General features: G+C 35.3%; 1 protein-coding gene and 1 non-coding gene across 2 annotated transcripts in view; one reads left to right on the forward strand and one right to left on the reverse strand.

The window, feature by feature from the left end:
• Positions 1-25,040, reverse strand: part of RAVER2 (ribonucleoprotein, PTB binding 2) — a 136,511-nt gene that overhangs the window by 32,424 nt on the left and 79,047 nt on the right. Inside the window, exons 7-11 of the mRNA XM_061168461.1 lie at positions 24,596-24,700; positions 24,335-24,446; positions 22,119-22,390; positions 13,658-13,769; positions 9,188-9,324 (exon numbers count right to left, since the gene is read on the reverse strand). Of these exons, the coding sequence (XP_061024444.1) occupies positions 9,188-9,324; positions 13,658-13,769; positions 22,119-22,390; positions 24,335-24,446; positions 24,596-24,700 (738 nt within the window). The remainder of the gene's footprint in view (positions 1-9,187; positions 9,325-13,657; positions 13,770-22,118; positions 22,391-24,334; positions 24,447-24,595; positions 24,701-25,040) is intronic.
• On the forward strand, positions 17,906-18,012 carry LOC133041750 (U6 spliceosomal RNA). The gene has a single exon (XR_009689325.1). It is a non-coding gene; the product is annotated as a U6 spliceosomal RNA (small nuclear RNA).

Raw genomic sequence — 25,040 nt, forward strand, 5'->3', positions numbered from 1 at the left:
TCATAGGTGAATAACCCATTGTAAGGACATACCAGCTATATAATCCTGTTAGTTTCCAAGTACAAGTGGAATACTCCATTGTACAGATATACTACTCTTTGCTTATTCATTCACCAGTTGATGGACATTGGGTTATTTCTCATTTTAGGTATTATAAATAATGCTGTTATGAAAATTCATGTACATACAAGTTTATATATAGACACAGATTTCAATTATATATACCCTAGATCATATGGTAACTCTGTGTTTAACATTTTGAGGAAATGCCAAACTGTTTTTCAATGCAGCTGCACCATTTTACAGTCCCATCACAGCAGCAATGTATAGGGGAACTAATTTCTCTCCATCTTCAACACTTGTTGGGCTTCCCTGATAGCTCAGTTGGTAAAGAATCTGCCTGGAATACAGGAGATCCCGGTTTAATTCCTAGGTCAGGAAGATAAGCTGGGGAATGGATAGGCTACCTACTCCAATATTCTGGCCTAGAGAATTCCATGGACTGTATTGGGGTCACAAAGAGTCAGACACGACTAAGTGACTTTCACTTCAACATTTGTTATAGTTCACTTTTTCTTCATTCTTTATTCTTTCCATGCTTCAAACTGGATAATCTCAATTGACCTGTCTTCCAAACTTGCTGGTTATTTCTTCTGCCTACTCAAACCTGCTCTTTTGCCCTAGCGAATTTTTCATTTCAATTATTATACTCTTCAAATTCAGAATTCTTGTTTGGTCCTTTATAAGTTCTGTTGCCATATTTATCTTTTTTTATCTGGTGAGACACTGTTCTCACACTTTTTTTTAGTTCTTTAGATATGGTTTTCTTCCATTTTTTGCGCATATTTACATTAAGTGATTTAAGTCTTTTTTCTAGTAAGTCTAACCTTTGGACTTCCTTAGAGACAGTTTCCATTAGTTGCTTTTTCTCCTGTTTATGAGACACACCTCATTCCTTAGCTTGCTTCATGATTTTTCTATTGAAAAAAGGATATAATGTGGCAACTCTGGAAATCAGTTTACACTCGCCTTCAAAATTTGTTATTGTTGTTACTTTACTGACTTTTCTGAAATAATTCTGTAAACTGTGTATCCTTTGTTGAGTAGTGAAAGAAGACGACTCCCTTAACCAATGATTGACTTAACACCTACAACCAATGAGTCCCTTGGACTCTGCCCTGTGTTTGTGTTGGGCCATGCTTTCAACACTCAGTCAAGTAGCTGACAACTCTGCCTTAGCCTTCACTTTCTACAAGTGAGAGCTGAGGGCCTTCTTGAGTTCTTTCCAAGTACACAAGTTCTTTCTCTCTCTGTGTGTGCATGGCCTTGTAAGATTCCCAGGAGTATGTCAGAGCTTTCCAAAGGCCCTGTGGATATCTAATACCCCAATTTTGTTCCTTTAATGCTTTTTGGTTAGCCTATTTCTTGCCTCAAATATTATCTAGCACCTCAGGCAACCACAAAGTTAAAAAATTTCCCCTGAATGTTTTCAAAAAATTCCCCCGAGGAAAAGCTTTTTACATGGGCAAACTTGAGTCAAATCAATGAAAACAACCTTGCAAGTGCGGTCGGTCCCTCCAGGGAACCCGCAGGTGGGTCAAACAGTAGGTCTCTGGAAATGAAGCTTTGTGGAGTTTCAACCCTTCCATGCCCACTCTGGTGCTACCAGCTTCCTGGTTTTTATTATGATTATGGGCTGTTGGAAAGAGATAGGAAAACAGGAATTGGACTGGCTGAGAGACCATAAAAAATATTGGTAAGACTGTTCTTGCCAATATTTAAATATATGTCTTGAATAAATACTCCCCCAGTTGCCTCATGCCTTTAGTTAAAATCCAGAGTTCTAAAAAAGTTTATTCTTTCTTCCAGTATTATTGATGCTTTTATGGACGAGACACTGTTTGGAGGTACTTATTAAGGAACTTTGGTTGATATTATCTATGGCTTAGATCTTCCATGTAGGCCTATGATACACTGCAAATTAATTTTAGACTATGAAGCAAGAGTCAAGAGTCATGTTTTCCAGGACTGATAGTCAGCAGTACTAACACTATTTCTATTTTTTACCTATTGGATTATTTTAAAATTTTTGTCCAAAATCAATTTACCATTTAAGTATGGGTCTATCTTACTCTACAGATCCACTTGTCCCTATCATTATGCCAACATCATACTGTCTTGATTACTATGACTTTATAATAAATCTTGAAATCATGTAGAAGATCTCGAATTTTATTTTAAGATTGTTTTTAGTAGAATAATTCCTTTGCATTTTGATAGAAATTTTTAAAATCAGTTTTTCAATTTCTATTTTAGAAAAAGGCTGCTAGAAAATTGGTTGATATTATACTGAATCTACAGATTAGTTTGGGAGGAAGAACTGGTATCACACCAATAGTAAGTCTTTCAATTCATGAATATGGTATAGCACTCCATTCACAGGCATCTTCTCTACTTTCTCTCAGCACTGTTCTCTAGTTATCATTGCAGACTTTACAAATATTCTCTTAATTTATTATTATATATTTCATGTTTGGTGCTATTATAAATGGAAATTTTTTTAAAACTTTATTTTCCAATTGTTGCTGCTAGTACACAGAAATACAGGTCATTTTTGCATACTGTCCTTTTACCTTGTGACTTTGAAAAGTTTACTTATTATATGTAGTGGTTGCTTTTTAGCTTCTTAGGAATTTTTCATGTAAACAGTCATGTCACATACAAAGAAAGACATTTTTACTTTTCTTTCCTTTCCTATTTCACATACTTTTAAAATTCTTTCATTGACTAAAACCTCCAAGTTTATATTGTTGAATAGCAGTGGTAAAAATGTATAGTCTTGGGTTTCTCTGGCAGCTCAAAGGTAAAGAATCCGTCTGCCAGTGCAGGAGACATCGGTTCAATCCCTGATCTGAGAAGATCCCACATGCTGTGGTGCAACGAAGCCCATGGACCACAACTGTTAAGCCTGTGCTCTACATCCAGGGAGCCAGAACCACGATCCATGTGCTGCAACTTCTGAAGTCCATGTGCCCTAGCCTCCTGTGGCCCGCAACAAGAGAAGGCACCTCAGTGAGAAGCCTGTGTGCTGCAACTAGAGAAGAGCCCACACAGCAATGAAGACCCAGCACAGCCAAAAGTAATAATAAATACAATTATTAAACAGTATACAGTCTCGCCTGTTCTGACAATCTCTTTACTTTAATTGGAGCATGTAGTCAATTTTTACTTAACTATTATTATCATTCATTCAAGGTTTACCACTTAGCTATTTGTTTTCTATTCATCCTGTTTTTTTTTTCCTTTCCTGACTTTTTTTTTTTTGGCTTAATCAAATGTTCTTAGAATTCCATTATAATTCAACTGTTGATGTTTTAGCTATACTTTTTGAATTTTTAAATGTCTGCTCTATAGATTACAATATACATTCATTAACTTACCACACTCTACTGAAGAGTTAATATTTTTCTACTTCAGGTAAAATATAATTACCCTGTAAACAATTTCATTCATCTCTCATATTGTCCTTTGTAGTACTGTTGTCAAATATGTTATATGTACATACAAGCCCCACCATGCAATGTTACAATTTTGTTTTTAATTAACTTAAATAAAGTATATAGTCTTTTTTCTTTACCCATATATTTGGTGGTGGTTTAGTCACTAAGTCGTGTCTGACTGCTGCAACCCCACAGACTGCCAGGCCCCTCTGCCCATGGTATTGTCTAGCTGAGAATACTGGAGTGGGTTACCATTTCCTTCTCCAGGGGATCTTCCCAACCCAGGAATCAAACCCAGGTCTCTTGCATTGCAGGCAGATTCTTTATTGACTGAGCTACAAGAGAAGTCCTACCCATATATTTATCAGTTGTTTAATCAGAATTATAATCAATGAGGGGCAATCTAGTGGTTAGAGGACAAAGATGCTGCTAAATATCCTACAACATACAGTACAGCCCCACTGAAACAAAGAATTATCCAGCTCAGAATGTCAATAGGGCCAGCCAAAGCTGAGAAACTGTCTTAAAATGTATTATTTTTATCTGGTTGCTTTCAAGATAATTTCTTTATAACTTTGGTTTTCAGTATATTAACTGATATAACAACATAATATTGATTTTTTGTTTTCACTTATTCTGTTTTGCAGGGAGGTCTCTGCCTCTGTTAAATCTGTATTTTTTTAAAACCTGAACGTGAGAAATTTTTTAGCATTATTTTTTCAAATATTTTATGCCCAATTATCTTTCTTCTCTCCTTCTGGGACTCAATTACACTTATTTTAGATTGTCCTTTACACTTATTTATATTGTCCCTTAGGTCCCTGAGGATTTGGTTTTCATCCTCTTTCTCTCTGTTCTTCAAACTGAATTATTTATTTTGATTTGTCTTTATCTTAATTGAACCTTTTTTTCCCTTCCTCCAAACTTCTGCTAAGCCTATACAGTGTACATTGTTTTGGTGGATACTGTACATTTTAGTTCTAGAATTTCTATTGTTTAAGTTTATATTTCTTCCTGAAATTCTCCATCTGTTCATTTTTACCTATTCCCCTTAAGTCCTGTTGTTTTTAATTTTGCAAAAACAAAATCTTATTAAACACCACGATAAAGAATGAAAAAAAAAAAAACAGCTCAAAAAGGATTAACTTGTACACTATTCAAGAGATAAATCTTGCAAAACATAAGGATCCAATGTGGGTATGCATTTGCTCATAAGATGGTGGCTTTTTGTTAGTCACTAAGTCATGTTTGACTCTTTGACGACCCATGCACTGTAGCCCGCCAGGCTCCTCTATCCATGGGATTTCCCAAGCAAGAATACTGGAATGGGTTGCCATTTCCTTCTCAAAGTCCTGTTTATTACAGTTGTTTTAAGTTAGTCTTTCCTACTAACACTAACTTCTGGGTCATCTTGGGGTCAGTTTCTATTAATTGCTTATCCCCCTAATCATGGGTCATGTTTTCTTATTTTTTCAACTTTCTAATTATTTTTGGTTATTAAATATTGTGGATGATATACTTGTAGATATTATGGATTATATAATCTTCCTCTGAAGGTTGCTAATTTTATTGAGAAATTCAACTTTTTAACATTATATTTATTTAATTGGAGGTTAATTATTTTATAATATTGTAGTGGTTTCTGTCATACATTGACATGAATCAGCCATGGATGTACATGTGTTCCCCATCATGACCCTCCCTCACACCTCCCTCCCCATCCCATCCCTCACAGGGTCATCCCAGTGCACCAGCCCTGAGCACCCTGTCTCATTCATTGAACCTGGACTGGCGATCTGTTTCACATATGATAATATACATGTTTCAATGCTATTCTCTCAAATCATCCCACCCTTGCGTTCTCTCACAGAGTCCAAAAGTCTGTTCTTTACATCTGCGTTGAGAAAGTCAACACTTATGAACTCAAACTTCAAATCACCTCCTCTGTTCTGGAAAGGAGTTACATCTTTTCACAGCTCTTTAGCCTTCCATCTGTTATTTGCTACAAGGTCCCCTGGAGTCTCCCTCCCCCACACAAAGTCCAGGAGTCACTCAAGTGTATTTGGGCTGAATTTACACAGAGATTTTTCTGCGATTTCCCCCTTACTTTCCAGCCTTGCTAACAGTCTTGAACTCTGTTCTCTGACTCCATAAGCTGGTAAGGCTGTATCTTTCTGTACACACTGGCAGTAAGGTGGGGTGGTACTAGGCAAAAAGTCACAGAAACATAAGTCTCATCCAATACAGTTCTTTCAAGGAACAGCTCTCCTTCAGTTTCTGCCTACTTTTGGTTATTCTTCAGAGCCTTCAAATATTTTTGTTTCATATTTGATACAATTTTAATATCTGCAAGAAGGATAATCTGATACAAGTAACTTCACCAATACTGGAATTCCAATTATAATTTTTAAGTGTGATAGTTTTATTGGAAATAAAGATTATTATACCCATATATATCTTGACATAGTCATCTCTTTAAATGTGATAGCTTTATCAGAAATAAAAATTATTATAGCCACATATATCTCGACATAGTCACCTCCTCCTTATGCACAGCCGCCAGTACAAAGCAAACAGTCAAACAGTTTCTATATGACACTACTTCCATGCCCGAATAAGATTTTCCATAGTATAATGAAAATAATGAGGATTTTGGAACCAGAGAAATCCTTTAGTAGCTGCATGAACTTGAAAGATGATTTACCCTTCTATGCTTTCCCACTTATATTATGAAAGTGGTCATTTAGAAATCACAAGGTCATTAAAAAGATCAAATGTTTATATTACAAAGCATAGAGTAAATGTTAAAAGCAAACCTTGGTTTCTTTCCCTTGGACCTTTTCCTCCATTCAAACAGTGAAAACAGAAGGAACTCCTAAAACATGACCATCTTTTATTATTAAGAAATGCAAATCAAAACTACAATGAGGTATCACCTCACACCAGTCAGAATGGCCATCATCAAAAAATCTACGAACAATAAATGAGGATGTGGAGAAAAGGGAATCCTCCTACTCTGTTGGTAGGAATGCAAACTGACACAACCATTATGAAGAACAGGATGGAGAATACCCAAAAACGCAGGCATAAATCTACCACATGACCCAGCGATCCCACTACTGGGCATATGCCCCAAAAAGGCCACAATTCTAAAGGATACACGTACTCCAATGTTCACTGCAGCCCTGTTTACAACAGCCAAGACATGGAAGCAACCTAGACGTCCCTTGATAGACGAATGGATAAAGAAGATGTGGTACATATACACGATGGACTATTACTCAGCCATAAAAAAGATGCATTTGAGTCAGTTCTACTGAGGTAGATTAACCTAGAGCCTGTTATACAGAGTGAAGTCATAAAGAGAAAAACAAATATCATAGACTAATGCATATATATGGAATCTAGAAAAATAGTACTGATGAATCTATTTGCAGGGAAGGAATGGAGACAGATGAAAAGAATGGACTTGTGGATACAGTTGTGGAAGGAGACAGCAGGATTTATGGAGAAAGTAGCATTGACATCTATCCACTATCATGAGTAAAACAGATGGCTGGTGAGAAGTTGCTTTGTAACACAGCGAGCCCAGCCTGATGCTCGCTCATGACCTAAAGGGGTGAGATGGGGGAGTGGAGGGAGGCTCTAGAAGGAGGGGATGTGTGTAGAACTGTGGCCAATTCATGTTGTTTGTTATATGGCAGAAACCAACACAGTACTGTAAAGCAATTTTCCTCCAATTGAAAAATAAATTTAAGAAAATGACCATCTTTTACCAGCTATTCAATTAGTAACATTTAATTAAGTTTCGGTTATAAGGATGAAAGAACACAAGGAGAGAGAACAAATCTCACTTTATGAACAAGCATGAGACACTGAATCCAGGCAGGACCCACATCTCCGCAGTTTCTCTGGTTAAGCAAGTACACAGGGTGGAGGAAGGCACGCAACACAGAGGCGTCTTTGTCACAGAATTTCTCCGTGAGTAAGTGGGAAAGGTCTTTCTTCCCATGGATATACGTGCACAATAAACCACAATAATCTAGCAAGCAAAACTGCTATTTAGAAAAGCAACACAAGTTTCAAAACTGAAATAAATGAAAAGGTAAACATGAAAAATAACTTTCAAAGCTTAAATCACACATTCAACTAAATTTTTAAAAACTTATTGTGCTTCTTCTTGTTTGAAAGTAAATTTTGTTCCTTATAAAAAAAACCAAACAAAATTGTATAGGACTATATTTTATAATTTTTAAAGATTAATAGATTATGAAATTTTATCATGCATTTATATATAGTTTTACATGATTTTTAATATATGAATTATAGTTCCTGATATAAATATGACAATTTTTTTCTTCAGTCTACAGACTATTGGGATTTTAGGTTATTTCTAATTTTCAAAACTACAAATTATTCATAGATGATTTTACACACCTCTGATGATTTCTTGCCTTTGTCACTTGTAAATATAATCAGCATACAAATAATATCCTTACCTAAGCATTACTTAAAACATTAACAAGTAAGGGAACAAAGATGAAGCCTTATAAAACACAGAAGAGGATGCATTCCAGACTGCATCAATTCATTATTGTTCCTTAAATATAGGTATGTTGCCATCTAGTTGCATCATCTTCCGATTCATATTTCTATATCTTTTCCACAAGTATATAGGGGACTTTATTATATCCAGCTTCACTATTTCTACAGAATTCATTTGACCTGTGTTTCTAGTATCCTATCACAAAAGCATAATCAGGCATCAATTGTTCTAAATGAATTTGTATAGGTTTTCTATTCTAAGTTTTTAGAGACAGGTGAAGCCAACACAGTTGTTCTAAAGAAAGCAAAGTGTAAGTAATGCTCTCATAGACAGGAGAGAGCTGAGAAGGTAACTGCTGTGAGAAACAAGAAAGAATCAGAATTGTTAGTTTTAAGACTCTCGTTATTACATAAGGTCATATGCTACTAACACGATACACATTCTCGGTGTTAAACCACTAAGAATAAGCTGAAGGATAAAAGCCCGAAAAGAAAAATAGACATATTTAAGTAATGACACCGTGTGTCTTTTGAATGTAATATTTTAATGTTTTTGACTATTTTAATAGTCAAAATAGTGCTAGTCATAGTCATTTAATAGTCATAATAGTGCTAGTCATGATCATGTATCCATATCCATAAGCAATGAATAAGAACAGAGGTATTTCCTTAGGTTTCTGAGTCAGGGCTACACTGGTGTAAACCAGAGGTCAGCAGAATTTTTCTGTAAAGAGCCAGATAGTAAATACCTAATCTTGTGGGCCACGCAGTCTCTGCTGTTAACTACTCAACTCTGAGACTGTAGCACAACAGCATCACAGACAACATGCAAATAAACGGATGTGGATGTATCCCAGCAAAACTTTATTGTAAAAAAACAGGTTGTGATTGTGGGCTGGATTTGCTCCGCAGTTTGCTGTCCGCTAGTGTAAACAACGTGAACAAATACCTAGGGCAAAATCATACTTAGCCATCTTCTGAACATGTCCTAAAACTGCATACAGTGGGCAAGAAATATTGTATAGATCAGTGCAATTTTACTGCCTTATGACATTACAAGAATCACAGTTTCATATACAGTGAATTCAGTATATAGTTGAAGCAATTTTTCTATATATCATCAAAACCTGAGAATGATGTACCTGTGCATAATCACCAAAAGGTTGAGAATAAGCAATGCACTTCTCCAATGTGTGTTGTGATTCATTTCCCTGAGAGATTGTATCCAGAATGTTGCTTGCAATTCCAGTCTTCTGTACAGTGGTTTTACTTGCAGGGGCTTAAGGCAAAATCAATATATAAATTTTAGTTAGCTTGTTTTATTATAAATTACAGAGTACAAAACCCATTAATTCAGCATATTCTCAAATAGAACACAAATTTTAGTTCGCCAGTAAAGATCTACACTTATTATTCTTGTGTGCGTGTGCTAAGTCACTTCAGTTGTGTCTGACTCTGTGTGACCCTAAGGACTGCAGTCCACCAGGCTCCTCTGTCTACGGGATTCTCCAGGCAAGAATACTTGAGTGGGCTGCTGTTTCCTCCTCCAGGGAATCTTCCCGACCCAGGGTCGAACTCGCATCTCTTACATCTAACCTGCACTGGCAGGTAGGTTCTTTACCACCAGTGCCACCTGGGAAGCCCTTAATTATTCCCAGGGGGGAAAAAAAAAAAAAAAAAAATATATATATATATATATATATATATATATATATATATATGATATTATCTAGTTTGTTTAAAACAACTAAAAATGGAAACCTGCTCTATGGGTAATAATCTTGATGGAAACATTTAAAAAGTATACGTCTAATCTCTAAAGCAATGCATTTAAAATGTAAATTAACCATTCTTATTAATGTAACAGTTGCAACCATCAAATTTTAGACCAGATAAAAATAGAGTAGGCATACCAGAAGCCTACTTTCTTGGTGGCTCAGATGATAAAGAATCTGCCCGCCATGCAGGAGACCAGGGTTCAATCCCTAGGTTGAGAAGATACCCTGGGGAAAGGAATGTCAACTCACTCCAGTATTCTTGCCTGGGAAATCCCAAGGACAGAGGAGGGTGGTGGGCTACAGACTATGGGGTCACAAAGACTCAGACATGACTGAGTGACTAACACTTTGTTTCTTTCATACCAGAAGCACATTAAATTTTTTCTGGCTTTAAAAAATTAAAAATTAAAAAAAAAATTAAAAATTAATGGTTAGATTCAAGAGGATACTTCATAAAGTACAAAGAACGTATATTAAAAACAAAATTCATCTCTTTTCATTCAATTTTATTCTTTTTCCCAGAGGTAACAGCTTAGTATTTTCTCAGATTTAACTTTATGCATTTACACATTCAAGTACATGCATACATAAAAGAATACACAGCTTTAAATAAACATAAATGTATTTTATTCTTTTTGTTGCAATGGTGAATGGTATTGTTTCCTTAATTTCTCTGTCTGTTTTTTCATTGTTAGTATATAGGAATGCAAGGGATTTCTGTGTGTTAATTTTATATCCTGCAACTTTACTATATTCATTGATTAGCTCTAGTAATTTTCTGGTAGAGTCTTTAGGGTTTTCTATGTAGAGGATCATGTCATCTGCAGTGAGAGTTTTACTTCTTCTTTTCCTATCTGGATTCCTTTTACTTCTTTTTCTGCTCTGATTGCTGTGGCCAGAACTTCCAACACTATGTTGAATAGTAGTGGTGAGAGTGGGCACCCTTGTCTTGTTCCTGATTTCAGGGGAAATGCCTTCAATTTTTCACCATTGAGGGTGATGCTTGCTGTGGGTTTGTCATATATAGCTTTTATTATGTTGAGGTATGTTCCTTCTATTCCTGCTTTTTGGAGAGTTTTAATCATAAATGAGTGTTGAATTTTGTAGGAGTATATCTACCTAAAGAAACAAAGGACCTATACATAGAAAACTATAAAACACTGATGAAAGAAATCAAAGAGGACACAAACAGATGGAGAAACATACCGTGTTCATGGATTGGAAGAATTAATATTGTCAAAATGGCTATTCTACCCAAAGCAGTCTATAGATTCAATGCAATCCCTATCAAGCTACCAACGGTATTTTTCACAGAACTAGACCAAAGAATTTCACAATTTGTATGGAAATACAAAAAACCTCGAATAGCCAAAGTAATCTTGAGAAAGAAGAATGGAGCTGGAGGAATCAACCTGCCTGACTTCAGACTCTACTACAAAGCCACAGTCATCAAGACAGTATGGTACTGGCACAAAGACAGAAATATAGATCAATGGAACAGAATAGAAAGCCCAGAGATAAATCCACGAACCTATGGACACCTTATCTTTGACAAAGGAGGCAAGGATATACAATGGAAAAAAGACAACCTCTTTAACAAGTGGTGCTGGGAAAACTGGTCAACCACTTGTAAAAGAATGAAACTAGAACACTTTCTAACACCATACACAAAAATAAACTCAAAATGGATTAAAGATCTAAATGTAAGACCAGAAACTATAAAACTCCTAGAGGAGAACATAGGCAAAACACTCTCTGACATAAATCACAGCAAGATCCTCTATGACCCACCTCCCAGAATATTGGAAATAAAAGCAAAACTAAACAAATGGGACCTAATGAAACTTAAAAGCTTTTGCACTACAAAGGAAACTATAAGTAAGGTGAAAAGACAGCCCTCAGATTGGGAGAAAATAATAGCAAATGAAGAAACAGACAAAGGATTAATCTCAAAAATATACAAGCAACTCCTGCAGCTCAATTCCAGAAAAATAAATGACCCAATCAAAAAATGGGCCAAAGAACTAAACAGACATTTCTCCAAAGAAGACATACAGATGGCTAACAAACACATGAAAAGATGCTCAACATCACTCATTATTAGAGAAATGCAAATCAAAACCACAATGAGGTACCATTACACGCCAGTCAGGATGGCTGCTATCCAAAAGTCTACAAGCAATAAATGCTGGAGAGGGTGTGGAGAAAAGGGAACCCTCTTACACTGTTGGTGGGAATGCAAACTAGTACAGCCGCTATGGAAAACAGTGTGGAGATTTCTTAAAAAACTGGAAATAGAACTGCCATATGACCCAGCAATCCCACTTCTGGGCATACACACTGAGGAAACCAGATCTGAAAGAGACACGTGCACCCCAATGTTCATCGCAGCACTGTTTATAATAGCCAGGACATGGAAGCAACCTAGATGCCCATCAGCAGATGAATGGATAAGGAAGCTGTGGTACATATACACCATGGAATATTACTCAGCCATTAAAAAGAATTCATTTGAATCAGTCCTAATGAGATGGATGAAGCTGGAGCCCCTTATACAGAGTGAAGTAAGCCAGAAAGATAAAGAACATTACAGCATACTGACACATGTATATGGAATTTAGAAAGGTGATAACGATAACCCTATATGCAGAACAGAAAAAGAGACACAGAAATACAGAACAGACTTTTGAACTCTGTGGGAGAATGTGAGGGTGGGATGTTTCAAAAGAACAGCATGTATACTGTCTATGGTGAAACAGATCACCAGCCCAGGTGGGATGCACGAGACAAGTGCTCCGGCCTGGTGCACTGGGAAGACCCAGAGGAATCGGGTGGAGAGGGAGGTGGGAGGGGGGATCGGGATTGGGAATACATGTAAATCCATGGCTGATTCATATCAATGTATGACAAAACCCACTGGAAAAAAAAAATAATAATAACAAAAATAAATAAATAAATAAATAAATAAACATAAATGGAATCAATCTATGAACATATTTGCTTCTTGTCTTTAACAATTTGCTTTAGAGATCATTTAATATTAGTATATGTAGTGTTTCCTCAACTATATATTTCACTTTATGACAAACTATTTAATCATTCCCCTATGAACACATTTGCTTCTTGTCTTTAATAATTTGCTTTAGAGACCATTTAATATTAGCATATGTAGTGCTTCCTCAGCTATATATTTCACATTATGACAAACTATTTAATCATTCCCTTATTGATGACCATTAAGGCACTTTCTAATTTTTCACTATTGAAAACTAATGCTGCAGTGAATATCTTAGTGCCTAGAAAACAACACATTTGTGATTTTTTTTCTTAAAACAATATTTGAATTAATAGTTTTAATTTACTAATTGAAGGTATGAGGAGGTCCTCTAAAAATGTAAATGAGAATTCCACTTCTGCTGATTATTAGTAACTAATATACTGGGGGTATTCGGCAAATACTCTCAATATATTAGATAATACAGAAGACTGAACTTCATATTTTAGAAAGATGATTCTATATGTATTATAAAGAATTATAGCACTGCCAAATAATTCCTTTATCCAATTATTTTCAATCATGATTCCATTATAATTCACAGCAATTCAATATACATATGCTTAAGAAAATATTATGAAAGGTGTTTTCCTTAAATAAAATAGAATGCACTTCAAAAGTTTTAATTATTCTTTCAATTTAAGGACTAAGGTCATAACTTAGACTTCAGCTGGTCAACAGGCATTATTTGCTTTCATTAAATTAAAAATTAAAGTAAAACTCATCATGAAAAGTATTCAGTAGAACTCCAAAATACTACTAGTGAGCTTCTCACTTACATGGTAAGCACACACTGGGCAGCACACTTGCCAGGTTCAAGTATGGGTTTTTACTGAGCCGGATTTCTTTTGGTGGCTCTCCCAAGAGTGAAGTCTGATTCTTAGAGGCAGCCTATTGACCAAAAAAAGAGTGAGTGCTTAATGAGAGGTAAAAGAAAATTAAAATGCAGAAAGTGTAGAGAAACACTTATTCTTCAATAAATGTGGTTTAGTGTAACAAAAATTTGTGAAACAAGGTTTAAAGCTATAAATTTATGAAATATTTATGGATACTGATTAAAATGATCACATTTCACCTGCTACTATTTTTCCAATTAGTTTTTTTAAAAAACTGTTCTAGAACCATAGAACTTGAGAACTGAAAGAGAACTAAAGGCCATCTTGTACAACCTTCTCATTTGAATCAGGAGAGAATTCATGCTCACAAGAAGAAACAAACCCCATACCTTATTTCTAGATCCCACAAGTTGCAACTAAGACCCAGTGCAGCCAAATAAATAAATATAAATAAATATTTTTCAAAATTACAAAATATTGCTGAAAGAAACTAAAGACATAAGTAAAAGAACATCCTATTTTTACGTATTAGAAGATTTAATATTGTTAAAATTTCAATACAAACTAAAGTGATCTACAAATTCAATATAACCCCTATCAAAATTCTAACTTTTGTGGGCAGAAAAAGAAAATTTTATCCTAAAATTGACATGAAACATCAAGGGACCCCAAACAGTGAAAATAATATTGAAAAAGATGAACGAGAATGGCAGGCTCACACTTTTTAAATTTTGAACTTATTACACAGCTGTCAGTCAGTCAGTCAGTTCAGTCACTCAGTCGTGTCCGACTCTTTGCGACCCCATGAATTGCAGCACGCCAGGCCTCCCTGTCCATCACCAACTCCCGGAGTCTATTTAAACTCATGCCCATCGAGTCGGTGATGCCATCCAGCCATCTCATCCTCTGTCGTCCCCTTCTCCTCCTGCCCCCGATCCCTCCCAGCATCAGGGTATTTTCCAATGAGTCAACTCTTCACCTGAGGTGGCCAAAGTATTGGAGTTTCAGCTTCAGCATCAGTCCTTCCAGTGAACACCCAGGACTGATCTCCTTTAGGATGGACTGGTTGGGTCTCCTTGCAGTCCAAGGGACTCTCAAGAGTCTTCTCCAACACCACAGTTCAAAAGCATCAATTCTTCGGCGCTCAGCTTTCTTCACAGTCCAACTCTCACATCCATACGTGACCACTGGAAAAACCATAGCCTTGACTAGACAGACCTTTGTTGGCAAAGTAATGTCTCTGCTTTTTAATATCTATCTAGGTTGGTCATAACTTTCCTTCCAAGGAGTAAGCATCTTTTACTACAGCTCTAGCAATTGCAACTGTATGATACTGGAATAAAGACAGACATATAAACAAAAGGAATAGGATAGCGAGCCCAGAAACAAATTAATGCATATGTGATAAAATGATTTTCCATGAGTGTCAAAACTATACAGTAAGACAGTCTTTTCAACAGAAATGGGAAAACTGGATATCCACATAAAAGAATGAAGTGGATCTTCACCAAACACCATATATAAAAACTAACTCAAAATGGATCAAAGACCTAACAGTAAGAGCTAAAACTAAAAATCTTAAAAGAAAAACTTATGTAAAAAGCTTCATAATACTAGATTTGTCAACCATTTCTTGGAGATGACCCCAAAAATAGAAGCAAAAAAAGAAAAAAAAAAGATCATATGTTGGGCTACAAAACAAATCTTAACAAATTTAAGAGTAGTGAAATCATATCAAGGGTTGCTCTGACTACAATGGTAGCCTAAAAGGAAAACTGGGAAATTCAGAGATATGTACAAATTAAATAATATACTCTTGAACAACCAATAAGCCAAAGAAGAAATCAAAGGAGACATCAAAAAGTATCTTGAGACAAATGAAAATGGAAACACCACATATCAAAACTTATGGAATGCAGCTTTAAAGAGAAGTTTATTGCAAAAATGTCTACATGAAGAAAAAAGAAAGACCTCAGAGAAACAATCTAAATTTACACGTCAAGTTACTAGTAAAAGAAGAACAAACTAAGCCCAAAATTAGCAGAAAAAGGAAATAATAAAGATTAGAACAGAAATAAATGAAATAGCACTATAAAGACAGATCAATGAAATTAAGTGTAGGTGTTTTGAAAAGATAAAATAGACAAATTTGGCTACACTAACCAAGAGAAAGAGGGAACTCAAGTAAATATCATTGACCCCTGAACAATAAGAGTTTGAACTGTGTGGGTCCACATGTGGATTTCTTAAAAGCAAACATAATACCTGTATTTTCATTTTACAGATCTTTGAATTAACCAAGTGTTGGAAAGTTTCTGTTCAATTAGAGATCACAACATGGGATAGAGATCATCAAAAATGGTCCCTGAGGGACTTCTCTGGTGGTCCAGTGGTCAACAATCTGTCTGCCAATGCAGGGGACATGGGTTTAATCCCTGGTCCAGGAACTAAGATTCCACATGCTGTAACTAGGCTGGCAACTAAGCTCATGTGCCACAACTACTGAGCTTGCACGCTGCATCTACTCAGCCCTCATGCCCTAGAGCCCGTGCTTAGCCACAAGAGTAGCTACCACAATGAGAAGCTTGCATACCACAACCAGAGAGCAGCCCCTTTCCACTAGAGAAAGCCCGTGCACCACAACAAAGACCCAGCACAACCAAAAATTTTTGTAAAATAAATAAAAAATATTTTTTAATAAAAAAAAAAAATGAGTCCTGATTCTATCCAAACTGTTTCAGTTACATGGATTTTTGAGTGGTTGGGTGTCAGTACTCCTAACTGCTTTGTTGTTTAAGGGTCAACTGCAGTTACAAATGGAAGAGGAAACATTACAACTACAGATACCACAGAAATACAAAGGACCATAAGCGATTATTATCAACAAATACATGCCAACCAACTGGGCAATCTAAGAGAAAAAATGGATAAATTTCTAGAAACATACAAGCTACCAAGACTGAATCAAGAAGAAACAGAAAACACGAACAGACCAATAATGAGTAAGGAATAATCAAATACCTGACAACAATGAAAAGCCCAGGACCAAGTGATTTCACTGGTGAATTGTACCAAAGATATAAGGAAGAATTAACATTGATCCTTCTGAAACTCTTCCCAAAAACTGAAGAGGAAGGAATACCCCCTAACCTACTTTATGAGGCCAGCACTGCTCTCAAACTAAAGCTAGACAAAAACATCACAAGAAAAGAAAAACACAGGCCAATATCCCTGATGAACACAGATACAAAAATCCTCAACATAGTACAGGCAGTCCTAAATGAAATACTAGCAACCTGAATTAAACAACACATTAAAAGGATTGTATACCATGATCAAGGGGGATTTATCCCTGGGATGCAAGAATGGTTCAACTCAGGCTAATCAATAAATGTGATACACCACATAAACATAATAAAGGATAAAACCATATGACTGTCTTAATAGATACAAAAAATACACTGGACAAAATTCACATCATTTCATGATCAAAACTCTGAACAAATTGAGCACAGAGAAATCTATATACCTCAACATAATAAAAGCTATATATAAAGGACAACCCCAGTTAACATGATAGCTTTTTCTCTAAGATCAGGAGAATGACAAGGATGCCCACATTTACTACTTTTAGTCACCATAGTATCAGAAGTCCTAGCCAGAATAATTTTGCAAGAAAAAGGAAATAAAAGGCATCTAAATCAAAAAGGAAGAAATCAAACCATCTCTGTTGGCATCCATCGCATTTCTATATACTAACAATGAACTATTCAAAAAGAAATTATGAAAACAATGCTAGTTATAATACCATCAGAAAGAGTAGAATACTTTGGAGCAAATTTAGCCAAGGAGGTGAAAGATTTATATATTGCAAACTATATGACTTTGATGAAAGAAATGGAAAGTTACACAAATAACTAGAAAGATATCTTAGATTTACAGATTGGAAGAATTAATATTATTAAAATGCCCACACTGCTCAAAGTGATCTACAGATTCAAAGCAATTCCTGTCAAGATTTCAATGGCACTTTTCACAGAATTAGAATAAACAATCCTAAAATTTATGTGGAACTTCAAAAGATCCTGAATAGCCAACACAATCTTGAGGAAAAATTCAAAGCTGGAGGGATCATGCTTCCTGGTTCCAAACTATATTACAAAATTATAGTCATCAAAACAGTATGGTACAGTGCTCACTTCAGCAGCACATATACTGGAATTGGAACGATACAGAGAAGATTAGCATGGCCCCTGCGCAAGGATGACACGCAAATTCGTGAAGCGTTCCATATTTTTAAAAAGAAAAAGAAAAAAAAAAAACAGTATGGTACATGCATAAAAACAGACATACTGATCTATGAAAAAAATAGAGCCCAGAAATAAAGTCATATATATGTGGTCAACTAACATTTGCAATGGGTGCCAAGAATACACATGGGTAAAGGACACTCTCTTTAATAAATGGTGTTGGGAAAACTGCATGTTGATATGAAAAAAATTACTCTGGATCCTGATCTTACATAATACACAAAAATGTACTCAAACTGGATTAAAGACTTAAAAATAAGACCCAAATCCATAAAACTACAAGAAAATATAGAGGAAAAGCTACTTGACATTGGTCTTAGTAATCAGATTTTTATATCATTTTATGGTATGAAAGTATTTTGTTATAGACAACAAAAGCAGGTACTAAGCAAGAGCTAAAAAGCTAAACTGGCATACTACAGTCCATGGGGTTCCAGAGTCAGACATGACTTAGTGACTGAACAACAAAAAACTAAAGAGTTTCTCTACAGCAAAGGAAACAACAAGATTAAAAGGCAACCTATGGAACAGGAGAACATATTTGCAAACCATATACAGAAACTCAATAGCAAAGAAAAAAAATAACCTAATTAAAATATGGCAAAGAATCTGAATAGACGTTTTTGCAAAGAAGATATACAGGTGACCAATACGCATATGAAGAGGCTTTTAACATCACTAATCACTGGAGAAACGCAAATTCAAAACCACAATGAGAGACAATGTTGGTGAGGATGTGGAGAAACCAAAACTCTCATGCGTTAAGGGTGGAAACATAAAATGGTACAGCTGCTGTGGAAAATAGAAAGGCAGTTCCTTAAAAAATTAGAAAACATCTTGATGCTCGGAAAGACTGAAGGCAGGAGGAGAAGGGGATGATGGAGGATGAGATGGCTGGATGGCATCACTGACTTGGACATGAGTTTGAGCAAGCTCCGGAAGTTGGTGAAGGACAGGGAAGCTTGGCCTGCTGCAGTCCAAGGGGTCACCAAGGGTTGGACACAACTGAACGAATGAACTGAACTGATGTTCCATATGATTCCTCTAATTCCACTTCTTCGTAAATACTCCAAAGAACTGAAAACAGAGACTCAAACAGATATTTATATACTAATGTTCATAGCAGCATTATTCACAAGAGCCTACTGACGTTGAAGCTGAAACTCCAGTACTTTGGCCACGTGATGTGAAGATCTGACTCATCTGAAAAGACCCTGATGCTGGGAAAGATTGAAGGCAGAAGCAGAAGGGGTGACAGAGGATGAGATGGTTGGATGGCATCACCGCCTCAATGAACATGAGTTTGAGTCGACTCTGGGAGTTGGTGATGGACAGGGAGGCCTGGCGTGCTGTAGTCCATGGGGTTGCAGAGAGTTAGAAACGACTGAGCGACTGAACTAAACTGAAAGATGGAAACAATCCAAATGTCCATCAATAAATGAATGGATAAACAAAATGTAGTATATAAATACAACGGAATACTAGTCAACCTTTAAAATAAGGAAATTCCAATACAATGTATGCTACAATGTGGATGACCATTGAAGAGTAATGTCGTCATTAGTCTTGTATCATTCCACTTACATTGGGTATCTAGAATAGTCAAGTTCTGAGACAGAAAGTAAACAGTGCTTACTGGGGGCTGGGGAGAAGGGAAAATGGGAGAGTTGGTGAATGGGTACAGAGCTGCAGTATGGCATGATGACAAAGTTCTGTAGATAGATAGTAGCAATAGTTGTAAAACAATGTGAATGTACTTAATGCCACTGAGTTATACACTTAAAATTCAGATCTCACCCCTATCTCTCTGAATCAAATTCTCAGGGTGAGGAAGAGAGAGTCCAACCCTTGACACCTATAGTGGTGATTCTGACAGAAAGACAGAATCAAGAATCACTAATCAACATAATGTAAAAGATGCAGGTCTAAAACTCTGCATACAAGTTTAACCAACTGTTTAACAAAGCCCAAAATCTTGCTACATAAATAGAAAACATATTTTGAAATTATCTGGTCCAAGCAAGCCCCTATTGTCCGGAGAGAAGAATCACTTCTACAACAAAATGTACAGGTGTTCACCAGGGTCTGCATAATTGCCTTCAGTGATACGACATTCATATCTTTATGAAAGTGTGAACTTTGTTTTAAAACTTCAATTGTTTTGTGTTATATTAAGCCTAAATTGGCTTTATTGTTTGTCATACTTATTAGACTAATTCTGCCCACTAAAGAAATATAAAATACTATGTGACTAGACTAGTCTGTGAATTTATTTTTTTTAATGTCAAATAAACAGACAGCTAGTCAACCCTTGCCAAGTTCCATGTATCTATTTTCCTCAATTGTTCATCACAGGACTTGTTTTCTAGGCTCTGTCCTACTTCAGCTGTCTTCTACCAGATACACTTTCACTTGTCCATTATGTGAATCACCTCAAGTCCAGTTTTTCTAAAGACCCTAGTGCACAGGTCCCCAGCCTTTGGGATCTAATGTCTGATGCACTGCAGTGGAGCTGATATACTAATAGAAATGCAGTGCACAATAAATGTAATGCACTTGGATCATCTCAAAACCACCCCACTCCCCTCATCCATGGAAAAAACTGTGTTCCATGAAACCAGTCCCTGGTACCAGAAAGGTTAGGGACCGCTGTCCTAGTTCTTTCCATGCATTAAAAAGTCTGTGCAAAAAGAAACAGAATATTTATATATGAGTTTTATTTAACTTCCCTCAATAACTTAAGCAGTTAATCCTGCAAATAAATATTTAAAATTCTTCATTCTATGAAGAACCACCTTAGCTTTCTCAATGGACAATTATAGGTATTCTATCCATACCGCCTGTCATGACTAGGTGACAACAAAACCTCTTACAAAGTCAATATTATCGTTTTGATATTTGAATACAGCCAGCTACAAGAATTTTTTTCCCTCATGTGTCACTTCTAAATCAAACAGTAGTTTTTGCTGTTGTTTAGTCGCTCTGTTGTGTCAGACTCTGCGAACCCGTGGACTGCAGAGTGCCAGGCTTCCTGGTCCTTCACCATCTCCCAAAGTTTGCTCAAAATGATATTTTAAGATACAAATAAAAAAATTAAATTAAATGTACTTTACTCTACCTACAAATTATAATATCTACAAATGTCAGTGGTTTATGAACCAACAAATTTTGGGTAAAATCCTCCAGAATTAAAACCAAGATTAGATTCTTTTGAACAGACCAGAGACTAATAACTAGCTTTGAAATTTTTCAGATAAACTAGAATTTATTCTACTTTTAAATATTAAAATAACACTTAATTAGCTACAAGAATATACATTTTAGAAATAATATTATATTTTAAAGAACAGCATTATCATTTACTAAGAAATTTTTTTTTTTTTACTAAGAAATTCTTATAAAGAATATTATATCATTGGATAAGTATTAATGGTAATCCTATGCTTTCCTAAACTACAAAATTTTGAACTTATATTACTTTATATTTGAAAATTATGCACATTTCAAGACTTTTAGAAAAGCAAACATTTACAGGAATAAAGAATTCATATTTAAATATTTTATAATGACAGATTTTAAAAACATGTCACACGTATATTTTATTTACAAACTGGCAAGTAATTAAGCAGAATCCCAAACATCATTTGGCATAACTTATCAAAAGATAGATTTTTGTTTATAATAATAGCTTTTTTTAAGGATCTAATATTTTCTTTTGAGAAGCAAATGTACACTATGAAAACAGTCAGCATGTCATTGACATAGGAATTAGGTAGTTTGTAATCCATATTTATATACTTTAAGTATATTATCAACTTCCTTTGAAATACAAAAAAGTTCAGATTACTTGATACTTCATAAATTAAACCACCTATAAAATAACCAAAAAATTAAATACTCTAGAATTAGAATCATTTAAGATACAATTAAAAAGCAATATATACATATTCCTTGGTAGTATACACACATATGTAGAATACATATACACACTTCATGTATATACATGTGTGCATTTATATGTATGTGTATGCATGCATGCACACACTCTCTCTCTCTCACACACACACACACACACACACACAGAGTTTTCTTACCCCTGAACTTATCTCCAGGCCTTTTGGCTGACTTTGCTGTTGCTTATGATGTCCTGTGAGTAAGCCTCCACCCGTAAGGTTTGGAAAGCTCTGCAGATAAGTCTGTGGCCCTGAGAGACTTCCTTCTGCCATTCCCACCAAGGCTGGCTGTTTCTCCTGCGTGCTCCCGTGCCCTGGTCCAGCTTGTCCAGCAATGCGCTGATTTGGAAGGAATGGTAGTATGCCCATGCCAGTTGCTATAGTTGTTTGAGTTGGAATAAAATTAGATGCTGCTGTGAATCATAAACGCAAAAAATTTTGGTTAGATGAGGCTTATTCACAATAATCTTTTTGATTCTGTCAAGCTATGGGCAAAATGTGCAGAAACCTATTTAAAAGGTGAGGTTAAAGGATATAAATTAGCAGCATCCTGTATGGAAAAACAAAAACCTCTAATAGTAATCATGCTTTTCCTATTTCAGCATCTTTCAGTATAATCTCAAGGATACTATATTCTTTCACTCCAAGTTTTAATTGTACATTTTAGAAGTTGACAGCAAAATTTATGTACTTTTTTGCATTTAAGTTATATCAGTGTCTTTAAAAAAAAAAAAAAAAAAAAGCCCAGTCACTGTAATTTGCCAGCTTCTGGGTTTAAAGGGAATAATTAAATAAGCCTTCGGTTTAAAAAATTCTCTGACAGTCAAAAATTATTAAAGTTACATTAACCCAATAGTTATATTTAGTCAGCTGACTTGTACCAACTCATGAGTCAAATACACTGTCTCCTCCCAGCTCCTGAGTTCAATATCTTTGCATGGGTAACCTGAAATCAGCCTTGGTTGGACTGTTTACAAACAAAAGTCCATAAACACTACAAATCAAGATTTTTTTTTTAAACTCAGAGAGTTCGTTTTTAAACATCAGCACACCACTGGTTTAAAAAACATCAGTATTTGTGAATGGATAAGCACCAAATGAAAGTTTAATACATGAAAGTTTTACATTTTTATTTACAGGGATTAATAAGAAATTATGAAAGGAATAGAAATTTTAATAGGAAAACTCTGAATCATTCCATTTTTTAAAAATCTATCGGTCAAAGCTAAATGAAAGAACTAGTTTTGATAACTATTGTAATTAAATCAAAGTTATACTTTAAAAATTCTCTAAATAAATTTCTTACTTTTAGTACTTAATATTTGGAGATAGATTCATAGTTCTATTTTTGAACAATATATTTACTTGAACACTCCAAATTTTCAGTGTTCTTAAAGCAGCAATGCTAAAGCAATTGGCTTATTATTTAACCCAAAGTAAATAATAAATATCTGCATAAGCTTTTAAGCATACAAAATTTTAATTTTTAGGACTCATCACACCATAAAAATTTCTATACCTGTCTGTATAATGGTTTAACTTTATCCCAGTCAATTCCAATAGTCTGAATTGATCATTTAACTATTTTACTTGGCTTCATGTATAAGAGGTTCAATATGCTACCCATATTTAACTGACTTTAAAAAAAAATCACTCGTGATGGCTTTTCCCTTTTTTTTCCCTCTCAGCATGCTCACTTTAAACAAATTTCAGTGAAACTTCAAACTGAAAATGCCTTTCAAAATCACACTCAAGTAAGAAATCCTGGTATACTTCCATGCTGTTATTCTAAAAAAGAAAAATAACTGTTCTGTTTAAGTTTGTCATATTTTAGAAGTACATAGTAACATTATTTTTTTCTGCTACTATGTGGCAGTTCACATTTTAAAAATTATACAAATAGTCAAACTTTAAATTTACAATTACCAGATATTTCTTAATAATCAAACTTTAAATTTATAATTACCAGATATTTCTTAATAAAAGCTAACAGTTTCTTCATCCAGGCAAAAGTTAAACGGATCACTCTGTAATGTGCTGTCAGCCCAGTGGGCAGCATGTCAGTCTCAATGCATCTATGTCTTTGCCTCATGCTGCTATGACTCATCATCAAATATTAAAGCATTTCCAACAGAGAAAAGTCTTATCTTGGCATGGAAGCAAGTCCATCAATACATAACTTACCAATAGCATTCTAATGTTAAAAATAGAAAAGCCAAGAGGGCTCTTGAAACTTTAAATGACTGAAAAAAACTCAAATCTGACCTTCCTGTAAATACAAGTAGAATACAGGTACACTATCTTTAAATCTCAAATCTGACTGTTTACTGACGTCTCAGCAAATACACATCATTTACTTTTATGTGCTTCTCCAAGATGGCCCAACTCTGTTTTCAATGGAAGCGGTGACCCTATCCCTACGGCAGTCTGAAGTACCATGGCTGGGGGTTCTCCAAGTAAGCCCGGTTTCTGCAAAAGAAAAAAAGAATTTTGCTTGTGGCAGCAAGATATAACCTAATAAAAAAACTGTACATGTGAAAATTCATAAACCACCTGACCAACAGCCTGACTACAGAAAAGCAGTGAACTCATTTCAAAACAAAAAATTCCATACTTACATTATTAGTATGTATATTCTCAAACTTCATTAACTGTTGCTGAACCACTGGTACATGAGAAAGATTCTGAAGAAATAAATTAGAAGTATTACCCATAAGTGAGCTCTGTGAAAATGACAAAACATTAAGTTAGCTTAATTTTGAAGAGGTAATTGTTGTGTAACCCAATTCATTTTAAAGTTGAATTCCCCCATTGATCTGAGCACAAGCAATAGCTTCTTATCCTACTTTCCAATTCAAGCAACACTAATTAATTCTTTCAGTAACATACAAGATGTGACCATGCAGTCATGAAACTAATTACACATTTCTTCCTTCTTTTCTTTCATCCTTTCTCCCTTTTCCTCACTCCCTTCTGGCTTTGATATCAGTATCTTTCAAGCATTTATTTGCTCATTTTATTCATTCAACAAAAACTTATTGAGCACTTCTATATGCCAGGCAC

The sequence above is a fragment of the Dama dama genome, chromosome 20, assembly GCF_033118175.1.
Source record: "Dama dama isolate Ldn47 chromosome 20, ASM3311817v1, whole genome shotgun sequence".
NCBI lineage: Eukaryota > Metazoa > Chordata > Mammalia > Artiodactyla > Cervidae > Dama > Dama dama.